The sequence below is a fragment of the Entelurus aequoreus genome, linkage group LG06 (assembly GCF_033978785.1).
Source record: "Entelurus aequoreus isolate RoL-2023_Sb linkage group LG06, RoL_Eaeq_v1.1, whole genome shotgun sequence".
NCBI classification, from domain to species: domain Eukaryota; kingdom Metazoa; phylum Chordata; class Actinopteri; order Syngnathiformes; family Syngnathidae; genus Entelurus; species Entelurus aequoreus.
In genome coordinates, this window is record NC_084736.1 from 58869143 (window position 1) to 58886245 (window position 17103).

General features: G+C 39.7%; 1 protein-coding gene across 2 annotated transcripts in view; it reads right to left on the reverse strand.

Annotated features, from left to right (window-relative positions):
* Positions 1-10274: 10274 nt before the first annotated feature.
* Positions 10275-17103, reverse strand: part of glt1d1 (glycosyltransferase 1 domain containing 1) — a 46879-nt gene continuing 40050 nt past the window's right edge. For both annotated transcript variants that reach the window (XM_062051091.1, XM_062051090.1), the window contains one exon: positions 10275-16490. In XM_062051091.1, coding sequence (XP_061907075.1) covers positions 16344-16490 — 147 coding nt within the window. In that variant the 3' untranslated portion in view covers positions 10275-16343. The remainder of the gene's footprint in view (positions 16491-17103) is intronic.

Sequence of the window (17103 nt, forward strand, 5' to 3'; positions counted from 1 at the left end):
CAAAATATGTTATGGACTAAAAATCACTCCGTATTCCCTGCTGCTTGCTAGTGTTACTATTGAGTTATTGTTTGGAAATATAGGGAATTGTAGAGAACCTTTATTGATTGAATCAAACATATTGAAATTCAATGATTTGGTGCATTTGCAAACAGCTAAAACAATGCCAAAGCAAATTGGATCCTGCTAGCCAATAAGGGAAAGACTTACCCTAACCTAATATGCACGTACTACACTTACAACCTTTAGCATTGCAGTATGTGGAATTAAATTATGGAGTAGATTAAGCAAAGAAGTGGAAGAAAGTACTAGTAGGATCCACTTTAAGAAACTGTAAAAGTGTTCAAAAATTTTGATTAAGCAAAGAAGTGGAACAAAGTACTAGTAGGATCCACTTTAAGAAACTGTAAAAGTGTTCACAAATTTTGATTAAGCAAAGAAGTGGAACAAAGTACTAGTAGGATCCACTTTAAGAAACTGTAAAAGTGTTCACAAATTTTGATTAAGCAAAGAAGTGGAACAAAGTACTAGTAGGATCCACTTTAAGAAACTGTAAAAGTGTTCACAAATTTTGATTAAGCAAAGAAGTGGAACAAAGTACTAGTAGGATCCACTTTAAGAAACTGTAAAAGTGTTCACAAATTTTGATTAAGCAAAGAAGTGGAACAAAGTACTAGTAGGATCCACTTTAAGAAACTGTAAAAGTGTTCACAAATTTTGATTAAGCAAAGAAGTGGAACAAAGTACTAGTAGGATCCACTTTAAGAAACTGTAAAAGTGTTCACAAATTTTGATTAAGCAAAGAAGTGGAACAAAGTACTAGTAGGATCCACTTTAAGAAACTGTAAAAGTGTTCACAAATTTTGATTAAGCAAAGAAGTGGAACAAAGTACTAGTAGGATCCACTTTAAGAAACTGTAAAAGTGTTCACAAATTACAAGGGAGAAGAATCCTGATAAACATCTAGACCAGTGGTTCTTAACCTGGGTTCGATCGAATCCTAGGGGTTCGGTGAGTCGGCCTCAGGGGTTCGGCCGAGGTCAAGACACACCCGACTCATCGTGTAAATACAAACTTCTCCCTATCGGCGTATTAAGGATATGGCAACAGCTGACTGGTTTGCAGGTGTGTAATTTGTTGTGAGTTTATGCACTGTGTTGGTTTTGTTGTTTGAACAAGGTGATGTTCATGCACGGTTAATATTATGCACCAGTAAAAAAAACATGGTAACACTTTAGTATGGGGAACATATTCACCATTAATTAGTTGCTTATTAACATGCAAATTAGTAACATATTGGCTCTTAACTAGTCATTATTAAGTACTTATTAATGCCTTATTCGGCATGGCCTTATTATAACCCTAACCCTCTAACCCTAACCCTAACCAAATAACTCTAAATTAAGTCTTTATTACTTAGAATATGTTCCCCTAGTGTCCAAATAACGCTAAATTAAGTTTTTGTTACTTAAAATATGTTCCCATACTAAAGTGTTACCAAGAACATATAACTTTGTCTTGAATTTGAAAAAAAACAACATTATTTTTCACTAAAGAAGGGTTCGGTGAATGCGCATATGAAACTGGTGGGGTTCGGTACCTCCAAGGTTAAGAACCTTATTAAAAACTGAGATCTTCATCTTAACGAATATCAATACATTCATGACAACTTCATTGTTTATTTACTTTGTGTCAAAGATTGAGCAAAAGAATTAAGAACAAATAAAAAAAACAAAGGTGTTATAAATTGCAATGAGATGAAAAAAAGGTTGTATTCAATAAGCTCTACTTCTTTTGGACATGTTTTTAATGAGGAACTGGAAACATACCATAACCATGAAGTTAAAATCCTCAAATGTATAAACTATTTCTTAAGTGAACGGACACTTTTTATAGCCGTCGGCAAGCTTCTGGCATAATTCCGCCTGGATACTTGACCGCTCTTTTTGGCAAAATTAGTCATTTAAATTGGTCGGTTTTCCGGGATGGAGCCAGCTCCTACGCTATAATCCTCACATGTTCGCTCCAGAAGATTAATAGTATCCTACTTTAGCCATTCCAGAAACAGTTTTGATAAGCGCTTGGGATCATTGTCCTTTTTGGACGCCCAATTGTGTCGAAGTTGCAGCCATCCAGATGTTGTTTTAAAGACCTTAAATTTAATCGTTTTTAAATACGACTGGAAACGATTTGTGGCCTAAGTGTTATCTAAGTCCACATGTCTAGCCTTGTTACTTTGGTAAAGTACTTTTTTTTTATTTATTTGTAGTTTTAAAAGTCTGTCAGATGCTTTGAGATGTTTTCTACAAGGCACAAGAAATCTAGTGCAGCATGAACGTGCACAAAAGACACAACATTTGTCAAGGTACGAAACATAACGATAAGGACCTGGCAAGGAGCAACAGGTGAGACGACATAGACTAGATCAGGGGTCACCAACCTTTTTGAAACCAAGAGCTACTTCTTGGGTACTGATTAATGCGAAGGGCTACCAGTTTGATACACACTTAAATAAATTGCCGAAAATAGCCAATTTGCTCAATTTACCTTTAGCTCTATGTTATTATTAATAATTAATTATATTTACACTTAATTGAATGGTTTAAAAGAGGAGAAAACATGAAAAAAATGACAATAAAATTTTGAAACATAGTTTATCTTCTATTTCGACTCTTTAACATTCAAAATTCAACCGAAAAAAAGAAGAGAAAAACTAGCTAATTCGAATCTTTTTTTAAAAAATAAAAAAAATAATTTATGGAACATCATTAGTAATTTTTCCTGACTAAGATTAATTTTAGAATTTTGATGACATGTTTTAAATAGGTTAAAATACAATCTGCACTTTGTTAGAATATATTACAAATTGGACCAAGCTATATTTCTAACAAAGACAAATCATTATTTCTTCTAGATTTTCAAGAACAAAATTTTTAAAAGAAAATCAAAAGACTTTGAAATAAGATTTAAATGTGATTCTACAGATTTTCTAGGTTTGCCAGAATAATTTTTTTGAATTTTAATCATAATAAGTTTGAAGAAATATTTTACAAATATTCTTCGTCGAAAAAACAGAAGCTAAAATGAAGAATTAAATTAAAATTTATTTATTATTCTTTACAATAAAAAAAATAAATTTACTTGAACATTGATTTAAATTGTCAAGAAAGAAGAGGAAGGAAATGAAAAGGTAAAAAGGCATAAGTGTTTAAAAATCCTAAAATCATTTTTAAGGTTGTATTTTTTCTCTAAAATTGTCTTTCTGAAAGTTATAAGAAGCAGAGTAAAAAAAAATATGAATTTATTTAAACAAGTGAAGACCAAGTCTTTAAAATATTTTCTTGGATTTTCAAATTCTATTTGAGTTTTGTCTCTCTTAGAATTAAAAATGTCGGGCAAAGCGAGACCAGCTTGCTAGTAAATAAATACAATTTAAAAGATAGAGGCAGCTCACTGGTAAGTGCTGCTATTTGAGCTATTTTTAGAACAAGCCAGCGGGCTACTCATCTGGTCCTTACGGGCTACCTGGTGCCCGCGGGCACCACGTTGGTGACCCCTGGACTAGATTAACTAATGGAATACGTGTGTGCCGGTAGAGAGGAATCCAACAGAAAGTAGAACAAAACATAGGAGCACCAGGACAGGAAATTATACAAAACACAGGAAAATAGCCAACAAAGTAAAAACTTTTCGCGTGGGATCATGACACATATTAAAAAGTCATTCTTACTTAGTGTCAAGTTCAAACACTGATGACATCTATTAAACAAGACAAGAAGCAAACAGACAGAATTCAATTTGGCTCAGTGAGGAGAAACGTGTACATCTGTACCCTTGTACAGTGTCATTAATTTTATTTGGACCTACCCTGACCACATGGCAACAGCAGCTTCCAAAGGGATGGGGTCGTAAACAGCCATCGCCTTTGATTACAAAAACAGTCCAAAAGAAAAGGTCGGTTAAAAAAAAAGAGGTCGTAAAAGTGTTCAAAAAAGTGGTCCGTAAAAGAGTTCAAAAAATCGGTGCCTGTAGGGAAGTCAGGCCCTGCTTCCTCTCCGCTTTGTAGTCCTTGGGTCGTGACGATATCTTTCTGTTGATTACAATACATGCAAGAAACAGAACACCTTCATGTTGCTTTCCATCCTACACAGTGGAGTTTTACAAGCCTTCTTCTTGGTAGGTTCAAAGACATATTTTGGTCTTCTCGCCGGGAACTCATTTCAACACAAAGTTTTTGTGATAACTTAGATAAACGTATTCTAACACTTAGCCCTATAGGGACATTCAAGTCAGCCTTCATAGCCAAACAGGACAGAAAAGTCATTCAGTTTTTAGAGGGCTTAAAAACATTTTGGATTGGGGTAACCATATGTAATCATTTCATGTCAAGTCATCATTAAAGGGCTACTGAAAGCCACTACTACCGACCACGCAGTCTGATAGTTTGTATATCAATGATGAAATCTTATCATTGAAACACATGCCAATACGGCCGGGTTAACTTATAAAGTGAATTTTTAAAATTCCCGCCACACTTCCGGTTGAAAAACTCATTTGGATATGATTTATGAGCGTGACGTCACAAAATCCACGGAAGTGGTTGAACCCCATCGAACCCGATACAGAAACTTCTTGTTTTCTTCGACAAAATTCCACAGTATTCTGGACATCTGTGTTGGTGAATCTTTTGCAATTTGTTTAATGAACAATGGAGGCTGCAAAGAAGAACGTTGTAGGTGGGATCGATCGGTGTATTAGCGGCTAAGTACAATACTTACAGCAACACAATAAGGACTACTTACTACGCCTAGCCGATGCTTGCCGCCAAACCCACGGATGAAGTCCTTCGTCGAGGCGTCGAACGCTGGAACGCAGGTGAGCACGGCTGTTGATGGGAAGATGAGGGCTGGCTGGCGTAGGTGGAGCGCTAATGTTTTTATCATAGTTCTGTGAGGTCCGGTTGCTAAGTTGCTAAATTACCGTAATTTCCGGACTATAAGCCGCTACTTTTTCCCCTCGTTCTGGTCCCTGCGGCTTATACAAGGGTGCGGCTTATTTACGGCCTGTTCTTCTCCGACACCGACGAAGAGGATTTCGGTGGTTTTAGTACGCAGGAGGAAGACGATGACACAATGATTAAAGACTGACTTTTCATATACCGGTAGGCTGGTTATTTTGATAACGTACAGGTGAGCACTTTGTATTACTTTGCACCGTTGTATTATTTGTACTCTGCACGAATGCTGTTCGCCATGTCAAAGATGTGAAAGTTTGATTGAATGATTGAAAGATTTATTGTTAATAAATGGGACGCTTTGCGTTCCCAAACAGTCATCTCTGTCCCGACAATCCCCTCCGTGGTAGCAGGAACCCCTATATACTACGGTAATTACACATCAAAACCCTGCGGCTTATAGTCGGGTGCGGCTTATATATGGAGCAATCTGTATGTTCCCCTAAATTTAGCTGGTGCGGCTTATAGTCAGGTGCGGCTTATAGTCCGGAAATTACGGTAGCCTTAGCGTCGTTAGCAACAGCATTGTTAAGCCTTACCAGGCTGAGGATTTTTAACCGTGTAGTTACATGTACATGGTTTAATAGTATTGTTGATCTTCTGTCTATCCTTCCAGTCAGGGGTTTATTTATTTTGTTTCTATCTTCATTTGAGAACGATGCTATCACGTTAGCTCAGTAGTTAAGTGTGTCACCGATGTATTGTCGTGGAGATAAAAGTCACTTTAAATGTCCATTCCGCGTTCTCGACTCTCATTTTCAAGAGGATATAGTATCCGAGGTGGTTTAAAATACAAATCCGTGATCCACAATAGAAAAAGGAGAGAGTGTGGAATCCAATGAGCCAGCTTGTACCTAAGTTACGGTCAGAGCGAAAAAATATACGTCCATCACTGCCTCTCCAGTCCTTCACTGTAACGTTCCTCATCTACGAATCTTTCATCCTCGCTCAAATTAATGGGGTAATCGTCGCTCCGAAACTCTCGCTCCATTGTAAACAACGGGGAATTGTGAGGAATACTAGCTCCTGTGACGTCACGCTACTTCCTGTACAGGAAAGGCTTTTTTTTTTATCAGCGAGCAAAAGTTGCAAACTTTATCGTCGTTGTTCTATACTAAATCCTTTCAGCAAAAATATGGCAATATCGCGAAATGATCAAGTATGACACATAGAATGGATCTGCTATTCCCGTTTAAATAAAAAAAAAATTCATTTCAGTAGGCCTTTAAATGGCCCTGATATGTCAAAAAGCATTAATAAGTCATGTTCTTTTCGAATACTTTTATAACTGATAACAGTAGTTCAGCCGGGATATGCTCACCGGTTCCTGTTCCCAGCTGCTCCTCATTTCACCTGGTGATCAGCCAGCCAATCCCGGTCCACCATTCATCCTCCTGTGCTGCTTAAAACCACCTGCTCACCACTGGATGAGGTGGATTGTTTTTCTGACATGCTGTGTGGAGCTTTGAGAGACGCTACTTTGTCTTTGGCGCTACTTTGTTTTGTAATCATTTTTGGTTAGCTCTTTGCTAAACTTCTGCCACCTGTTTTTTTTTTGTCTTCATTTTTTTTACCTTTCAACTTGCAGCCTAGTCTTGGGAAAGGTTAAACAGAGGCCTCTATACACTACGCACGTAGGATGTGTTTGTGTATAGACACACCAGGCTTAGTGGTGGCTGTCACCCTTGTATGTTTTGGACCCCCTCTTTGGCTAGAGTAGGTAGTAGTGATGGGTTGATGAGGCGTCATGAAGCGTTTCGACACATTGCAAAACTGTATTGATACTGTGTCGATACTGTGTCACTAAATACTGACATCTGCTGGACATTAAAAATCCCTACAGGCAACCTATGGACCGACTCAACTGACACTGATTTTATGACCTAGTATATACAATAATATAAACCAAGTCATTGTATTTCATTTAGGATTATTCCATATCTTCATTTAAATCAAAATATATTTGTATCTTATTTAGATACAGTCAATAAATAATGTGAGCATGTATCATAACATGGAAATCTACGAGAACGTGTTGTGAATGAGGATGCTTGTGGACTGGGAATTTTTTTTTTTTACACGATTTCTCTTAGTTATTATTTCTCCGGCTGTAGGAAAGACCCGCTCACAGGCAATGTTCCCTCTAATTGTTCATGTGTGTGAGCAAACACAAAAACTCCCTGAGCATTCAGTGGAGCACATGTGAGCAACATCACACGTGGCAATAACAGCAGCACACCTGTCTCAAACCAATCTTTTATAATAATACTCAAATGAGAGGAGTCATTTTCATGCGATTATTTTTGGAATATTAGTGATTTGGCCCACTTGTAATGAAAATAAAAGAAATCTTGTTTTTCATAAGCTATGGTCTGGTATGTCTGGGTGGGGGTCCTGCTTTGGAAATCATTTGTACCCCTTTCAGAGATCACATTTAGTTCCCCTTAAACATCCTCATGTTGCACAATGAAATGTAAGCATAGGATGAAGTGTGCATTCCTGTAACTTTCTCTAGTAACAGCATTCCATGGTTAATATCAATAAATTAACATTAATAATAAATGACAGTAGAATAAGCACACGTATGACTGAGGAGTCATAGTGTAACTTTGTGTGGTGTTTGAGTTGTCCGACTTTTCGTGTGGCCATAAACGCACCAGTGGCTTAGTGGTATGCGTGTTGGTGACAAATGACAAGTTGGTTTTGGCCTGTTTTGTACGGCAGAAAATGACTAGTTTTTCGAGATATACGTTTTTTACTCATGTTTTTGGGTGTGGTTATGGCCGAATATAAACAGTTTTGCTCAATAAAGTGATCGATATAATTCCTGGCCTCGAAGCATCTCGATAGACGTTACAATAGTTGAACGGTGTTGACGAACACCGTTAGGGCCGCTTGTTATCACTGTCACTCAGAGTTGCATTGCAAAATTACACAGAATAAATGTGTTTATTTTGTTTAGAATTCAGATGGGTTTGATTTGGTGCGCGGCATATATTTGCTGTGCGCTTGAGCAGTGCGCAACTGCGCAGGCGCGCACCTTAGAGGGAACGTTGCTCACAGGGCACAAAGGAGGCGGGAGTGCGACACAGTTCGCGTATCGGTCACGTGACTTTCCAAAAGCGGTACGCGCACCGACACAGGGTTTCGCTCTATGAGCTCGATTCATGCGCCGATGCATCGGTGTTGCCGGACCCATCACTAGTAGGTAGGTTAAGTTTTTGGTTTATGCTAATTAAATAGCTTTAGTTAGTCAGCTTCCATCCATCCATCTTCAACCGCTTATCCGGAATCGGGTCGCGGGGACAACAGCTCCAGCAGAGACCCCCAGACTTCCCTCTCCAGAGCAACATTAGCAACTTCCTCCTGGGGCTTCCGTCCATCCATCTTCAACCGCTTATCCGGAATCGGGTTGCGGGGACAACAGCTTCAGCAGAGACCCCCAGACTTCCCTCTCCAGAGCAACATTAGCAACTTCCTCCTGGGGCTTCCATCCATCCATCTTCAACCGCTTATCCGGAATCGGGTCGCGGGGACAACAGCTCCAGCAGAGACCCCCAGACTTCCCTCTCCAGCGCAACATTAGCAACTTCCTCCTGGGGCTTCCGTCCATCCATCTTCAACCGCTTATCCGGAATCGGGTTGCGGGGACAACAGCTTCAGCAGAGACCCCCAGACTTCCCTCTCCAGAGCAACATTAGCAACTTCCTCCTGGGGAATCCCGAAGCGTTCCCAGGCCAGAGAGTAGATGTAATCCCCCCATCTGGTCCTTGGCCTGCCACGGGGTCTCCTCCCAGTGGGACGTGCAACGAGGACCTCCCTAAGGAGACGCTCATGAGGCATCCGCATGAGATGCCCGAACCACCTAAGCTGGCTCCTTTCCAAGCGAAGGAGCAGCGGCTCTACTCCGACAGAACTTCTCACCCTATCTCTAAGGGAGATGCCAGCCACCCTTCTGAGGAAACTCATTTCGGCCGCTTGTATCCGCGATCTTATTCTTTCGGTCATGACCCACACTTCATGACCATAGGTGAGAGTAGGAATGTAGATAGCTCGGTAGGCCGAGAGCTTTGCCTTCTGGCTCAGCTCTCGTTTCGTCACAACAGTGCGGCAGAGAGACTGCAATACTGCCCCAGCTGCTCCGATTCTCCGGCTGATTTCCTTCTCCATCTTTCCCTCACTCGTGAACAAGACCCCCGAGATACTTAAACTCTTCCACCTGGGACAGAATCTCGTCCTCTACCTGGACTGTACAAACCATTCAAGAGGCAGTGGAAGTTTGAAGTTCCTTGGAGTTAACCCAGTCGATCAAGCGGGCTGCATATCTGGCAACCTCAGTCAGGGAGAGGGGGAGGGGACTACAGAATTTTGACCGTGATTGCAGTACCATGTTTGACCAGATCTTTACATATGGCTCCTTTTAACTTTTATATTTTTTTGTGGATCAGATGTCTCAATAAACAAGTCCCAAACAAAAATATGATTTTATTTTTTAATTGACCTTGCGAAGGCCTTATGATCAGATAATTAGGAAAATACCTAATTTTAAGCAAATATTTTCACATTTAAAACCGGACTAATTTGATCAAAAGGCCTTGGAAGGGTTTAAAAATAACAATAAACCCATTACATGTTTGGTATTTATGTTTAGGGCTGAAAAATCCAAAAATGTTTTTATGCCATTTAAAATAAGGACTTTTATGTATTTTGGCTTTGGGGTATTGTTGACTAACTGCCAGTGTCTTGTACACCTGTGAAAGAGTTGACATTGAAACTTAAACTTTTTTTTTTAGGGAAAAATCATGTTTATTGGAGTAATACAACACACATTATGGCCAAAAAACAGAAAACGTTTATTAAAAAGACAAAAAAGTCAGCCTCAGTACCCTGAGGGTTAAAAACAATGTTAATAACGACTTGAATCCTACAAAGAATACATATACGAAAGTTCAATGAACAAATATTACGATTCATTTTTATGTTTTTATTCATTTTTTTAAAATTTTGCTCTGCCTCACCTTCCTTCCCTGAACACACTTCCTGAATTGCATGTTCAAAGCCTCCTACATACTTGTCATTATGTACAAATAGCTGAATTTTTGCCTGGACTGACATGACAAGCACATAGTTCAGTTGTGCAAACTCTTCCCACAGTCGGCACCTTCTCAGTCCATGTAAACCTGGCTTCATTGTGGACTGTGTCACAGATTTTCCAGCAGTTTCCAGTTCATGGCAGACTTGAGAAGTGATGGTTTCTCCATTATTTATTTTTATTAATCAATCCAACAAAACAATACCATAATAATGCAATTCCAATTCCAAAACCAATCCCGACACAGCAACATTCAGAATAGCAATCAACCGAGCATGTTAAAACGAATTTAAATAATGGATCCCATATTCCAATACATGACTCATTATTATCCAAACTAAATGCAGTTGTTTCTACTGATATCATCTCCATAGCTTGTGTATACCAGTCAGTATGAGTTGGACTATCAACATTTATCCATTTTTTTTAGTATCACCCTTTTTGTTATGATGCATATTGAAATAAATGCTTTTTTTTACTCTTTGATAACACATTACTAAATTGATGCAGATCACCAAGAACACAAGTTTGCAGTGTCATTGGGATGTTTATATTTAGGAATGTGATTGCTTCTTTTGTTGTTTTCAACCATAACTCTTTTATTCTCTGACATTCTCACAATAAACGAACAAGAGTTCCCTCGGCATACATAATTTGCTATCTACTACACCAATTTTAAACAGCTGAGAAGATGTACAATACAATCTATTCAAGATCTTAAATTGACTATGCTTATTTTGAGTGCTTCTAAAGGGCTTAATTGCATTTTTCCAAATATCATACCATGATATGTCTTTCATCTAACATGTTTAAGTCGATCATCCATTTCCGAACACATGCGTCATTTGCATTTCTAGTATGATGTTCATTTATTATTCCATAAAAAAGTTTAATTAATGTTTTAATTGTATCTTGATTAAAAAGTGCATCTTCCAGTTCATGGCTATTTGCAGACATACTTTCAGATGATATGCATTTATTTACAGCGTGTTTTAAAGAGATAAAATGGAAAAAAAAAATTCTAAACATGTCCCCTTGACAAAGTGGGGACACACCTAAATAACTTATACTTGCATACTGAATTGATGATCTTGGAATCTGCAGTTTGTTTGGAAGTAGCTCCAAAATAATTGTGCAATTCTACAATTGTCTTCCTCAGCTCTTCAATGAGTTCCTTAAATGTTTGCATTGATCCAATGAGCACTGTTAAAAAACTGATAATGTTGCCCAAGATACCTTCAATCGATCGGATTACGAACCAGTAGTTCGTTGGGCTTGGTCAAGATGAGATATTTTAGCGCAGTGGTTCTTAACGTGGGTTCGATCGAACCCTAGGGGTTCGGTGAGTCGGCCTCAGGGGTTCGGTGGAGCCTCCGCCGTCAAGCCACACCCAACTCATCGTGTAATAAAAACTTCTCCCTATCGGCGTATTATTGATACCCCCAAACAATGTTCCCTCTGATTTTCCATCTGATTTGCAGGTGTGTAATTTGTTGTGAGTTCATGGACTGTGTAGGTTTTGTTCTTTGAACAAGGTGATGTTCATGCACGGTTCATTTTGTGCACCAGTAAAAAAAACATAGAACTTTGTCTTGAATTTGAAAAAAACCAAAAAAAGTTTTATTTTTCACTAAAGAAGGGTTCGGTGAATACGCATATGAAACTGGTGGGGTTAAGAACCACTGTTTTAGAGGCTGCAGAGCCACTCATTTCCATGTGTGCATGTATTTCGATCTTTTGTAAATTAGACAAAATCCAAAACGAAATCCAACTTGTGCAAAATCAAGATGGCAGTAAAATCATTCCAACATGGAAAAAGAAAAAACAACAATTTAGAGATGAATATGATGTTCATGCTCATGAGTACAGATGGGTAAATCTCAGTGAGTGCTTGGCAGCTGTATTGACAATGCAATGACACAGTGTTGCTGTTTCATAAAGGGGCCATCTGCTGGATTGAAAAAGTCACTACATTTGATACAGAAATTAAACTGTCAATCCATCCATCCATTTTCTACCGCTTGTCTCGTTCAGGGTTGCGGGGGTGCTGGAGCCTATCTCAGCTACAATCGGGCGGAAGGCGGTGTACACCCTGGACAAGCCGCCACCTCATCGCAGGGCCAACACAGATAGACAACATTCACACACTAGGGCCAATTTAGTGTTGCCAATCAACCTATCACCAGGTGCATGTTTTTGGAGGTGGGAGGAAGCCGGAGTACCCACGCAGTCACAGGGGAGAGCATGCCAACTCCACACAGAAAGATCCCGAGCGCAGGATCGAACCCAGGACCTTCGTATTGCGAGGCAGACGCACTAACCCCTCTTTCACCGTGCTGATAGTACGCAAATACAATCTTTTTTTTTTAAGGAATAGCTGTGCAGAACGTAAACAGGAAGAGAACATTTAGTCGCAATTAAAATCAAAATGATTCCACAATTCGGAATTTTTCCTTTTTCTTAGTTTCATTGACATCGATGATAACATCGAACGAGGAACGCCACTCCGCCGACTTCTTTCAGTACGAGCGGTCACTCCTGAGCCAAAACAAATGTTTCCTGAAACCCAGTTTGGTGCCTCACAGTCAAATAACACAGCAACTGTATCGGTCACCTTTTTTTTCTTAAAGTGGCACACACATCAAGGCGTCAAGGAACACAGTATCACTCTCTGTAGGGTTGGGTATCGTTTGAATTCGAACGATTCCGATTCTTTGTTTCGATTCCGATTCCTGAGTTCTCGATTCTGATTCTTTTAAGAGGCAGGGTCAAAAAAAAGTTTAGGATATTTTAAATGAGCTAGCTAACCTACAGTCTTTCTGAATGAAATAGTCTGACATTCTCCATCAAATTTTAATTCTATTAACTTTTTATGAACTTTACTATAAATTCCTCACAGGGCTGTTTACAACTAGAATATAAATATCAAATCTATGAACTTCAATAAAAATATTGTAAATTATGAATACATTTTCCCAGGGGTACACTTTCCTCAAGAGAGCTTTATTTTTGAAAACCTCATGAAAGCACATTTACACATAAGTGTATGATGCTGCAGGAAACCTCATGAAAACACATTTACACACACAAGTGTATGATGCGACAGGTACTTAAAAATGTTACCGTGCTCCCACTGATGGGCTAACTTGGTGCAGAAAAGCAAATAAACAATAAGAAACAACTTGCAAAAACCCAGTCCAGATTAGCAACAGGTACAGTATAAAATCAGAGACAGTTTTTGTTTAGGAAAATGACCATATCCGCCTTCTCAGGCAGGATGCGAGAGCGTTCTGGACAGATTGTGTCTCCTGCTGTGGAAAATACACGTTCGCTGGGTGTGGAAGAAGCTTGAACGCATAAATAGGAGAAAGCGAGATATGACAGCAAAGGATAAGTCTTTTGTTGGTTCCACCACCATGCAGCAGGGTCGTCAGACATAAGTATCGGTGGAACGTCCTGGTACATCTGCAGCTCTCTCTCCACTCGTTTCTTGATGGACATGGAGCTCTGTTATTTCGCGGTTATTTCATTTTTTTTTGTAAAGTAAAGCCACACGTTCGACCGCCGACGCCCGCTATCCATGCTTGAGCTTGACTGACTCGCTCGGCTATGCTAACACTTCCGGCGGTGGGCGCTTCTTCGTTGGTGTTCAGCGGCTTCTTCTTCCGGTTCGGCGGACATATTTTTTTCCGGTCGGCGGACTGGTATCAAAAATAGGAATCGAAATTTAAACTTTTGAACGATTCCGGGAGAATCGGAAAGTTAGTCCCGGTTCCAATCGATACTCGATACCCAACCCTAACTCTCTGTACCGTATTTTTCGGACTGTAAGTCGCAGTTTTTTTCATAGTTTGGCCGGGGGTGCGACTTAACACTCTGGAGCGACTTATGTGTGAAATGATTAACACATTACCGTAAAATATCAAATAATATTATTTATCTCATTCACGTAAGAGACTAGACGTATAAGATTTCATGGGATTTAGCGATTAGGAGTGACAGATTGTTTGGTAAACGTATAGCATGTTCTATATGTTATAGTTATTTGAATGACTCTTACCATAATATGTTACGTTAACATACCAGGCACGTTCTCAGTTGGTTATTTATGCCTCATATAACGTACACTTATTCAGCCTGTTGTTCACTATTCTTCATTTATTTTAAATTGCCTTTCAAATGTCTATTCTTGGTGTTGGCTTTTATCAAATAAATTTCCCCCAAAAATGTGACTTATACTCCAGTGCGACTTATATATGTTTCTTCCCTTCTTTCTTATGCATTTTCGGCCGGTGCGACTTATACCCAGTTGCGACTTATACTCCGAAAAATACGGTAAGTGTATGTTAACTGCTCACCACAACTCTCAATTATGGCAATTTTGTTTTGAAATATACATACCCTGTGTATATATTTTTACATTTGCTACACAAAGGGGTTTCTAAGCAGATACTGTATTGCAGACGTGCATTGGGAGACAGAATCATTGTGACCTTTCAAACTGGATTTTTTGTTTTTTTTAAGCATGCAGACCTCTTCCCTTGCACGTCATCAATAAACATAAGATACGCAGAGCGGAAACAAGAGAAACAACAAACTGATAAATACATTCCATCTGAAATAAATAGTACACTTCCAAATGCATAACATATTACTGTGGGAAAAAAAGCATGTTTATGTTCCCATTGCATTACAGCGATCCCTTTAGAACAAAGCACCAATATTACATGTTTACAGTATGGTATTGTAAAATACAGTAAAGTGGGTTGTATGAAAGATACTATATTGACCGGTGTCATACTGATACTGAGGTTTATGCATAGACTATAGTCACCCATGAAAAAGGTATGTATCAAAAATCCAATTATTGGGTTTAAAATACACTATATTGCCAAAAGTATTTGGCCACCTGCCTTGACTCACATATGAACTTGAAGTGCCATCCCATTCCTAACCCATAGGGTTCAATATGATATCGGTCCACCTTTTGCAGCTATTACAGCTTCAGCTCTTCTGGGCAGGCTGTCCACAAGGTTGCGAAGTGTGTTTATAGGAATTCTCCACCATTCTTCCAAAAGCGCATTGGTGAGGTCACACACTGATGTTGGTCGAGAAGGCCTGGCTCTCAGTCTCTGTTCTAATTCATCCCAGAGGTGTTCAGGTCAGGACTCTGTGCAGGCCAGTCAACTTTATCCACACCAGATTCTGTCATCCATGTCTTTATGGACTTTGCTTTGTGCACCGGTACACAGTCATGTTGGAAGATGAAGGGGCCCGCTCCAAACTGTTCCCACAAGTGTGGGAGCATGGAATTGTCCAAAATGTGTTGGTGTCCTGGAGCATTCAAATTTCATTTCACTGGAACTAAGGGGCCAAGCACAACTCCTGAAAAACAATCCCACACCATAATTCCTCCTCCACCAAATTCCACACTCGGCACAATGCATTCCGAAATGTACCGTTCTGCTGGCAACCTCCAAACCCAGACTCGTCCGTGAGATTGCCAGATGGAAAAGTGTGATTCATCACTCCAGAGAAGGCGTCCAGTGGCGACGTGCTTTACATCACTGCATCCCACGCATTGGACTTGGTGATGTATGGCTTAGATGCAGCTGCTCGGCCATGGAAACCCATTCCATGAAGCTCTCTGCGTACTGTACGTGGGCTAATTGGAAAGTCACATGAAGTTTGGAGCTCTGTAGCAACTGACTGTGCAGAAAGTCTTTTCACTATGCGCTTCAGCATCCGCTGACCCCTCTCTGTCAGTTTACGTGGCCTACCACTTCGTGGCTGAGTTGCTGTTGTTCCCAAACTCTTCAATTTTCTTATAATAAAGCCGACAGTTGACTTTGGAATATTTAAGAGCGAGGAAATTTCACAAATGTTTGTAGAAACAGTCTCCATGCCTAAGTGCTTGATTTTATACACCTGTGGCCGGGCCGAGTGATTAGGACACCTGATTCTCATCATTTAAATGGGTGGCCAAATACTTTTGGCAATATAGTGTATATACAGGTTTTTGTCCACATGATTTTCAGATTGTAAAGCCAAAGCAACAAGTGGTGCTGTGACCACAGACCAAATAAAAGCATAAAAGGTGACTTCCGATAAAGGCATGATCACAAAAGAAACCATAGTAACAAAGGAGACACCAAAAAAATAAAATAATAATAATACGGAAGCATATAGAAAAAGATACCCGTGTTTGTGTGGACATGAGGGAAGTAAACAAAGGAGTTAGTGCAGCATGTTCACCAGCCTCTGGTAGGTTTCTCTCTCCTGTTTCAGACTGTGATGCTTCACCACGTAGACTTTTCCATTCCTGATCACTCTCGCTCTCAGCTGATGATCTGACAACAGCCTCTGAGACTGATGCACAAACTCCTGGCAGGGATAGAGGCAAAATAAATCTCATTTACTGCCAGACGCCATTGAAGCCTGCCATTGAAGTACCCTGAAGATGTTTTTTAAGTAGCGAGTCAGATTACAAGATATGAAAGTAGAATACAGATAAAAGCTTCATACTTCAAAAGAATATAGATTTTTTTTTTCTCCAGGTCCAAATAAGTCCAGTGGACCTTTTCAGTTTGTCCTATATTAACTGCCACTTACCATTATCTTACTTAGAATGGAAAACAAACAAACATTGCAGATCATTACCCACCATCTGTCACGGGGACCAGCTGGGTCAGACCAATTAAAACATGATCAATGCTCAGTGAAGGCACGGTTACTTGACATGTGGCGAATCCGCACTGCATTCTACGGACCAAAACGGCTCATCAGAGCAAGAAGTCACTCCAGCTCAGCCTGGCTCCGATCACATGGGGCGAAACCCGCCCTTCCTACACCACCCATGGAGAGGACTTAATGCCACTACATCACGCTAGCGGAGAGTGGCCTTGCTGTATCTTTACTTCAGCTGCCTTTTACTTGTCTTATTGTACTTTTGCATCATACTGTACTCTGGTTTGTCTATCTGGATATAAAAACATGG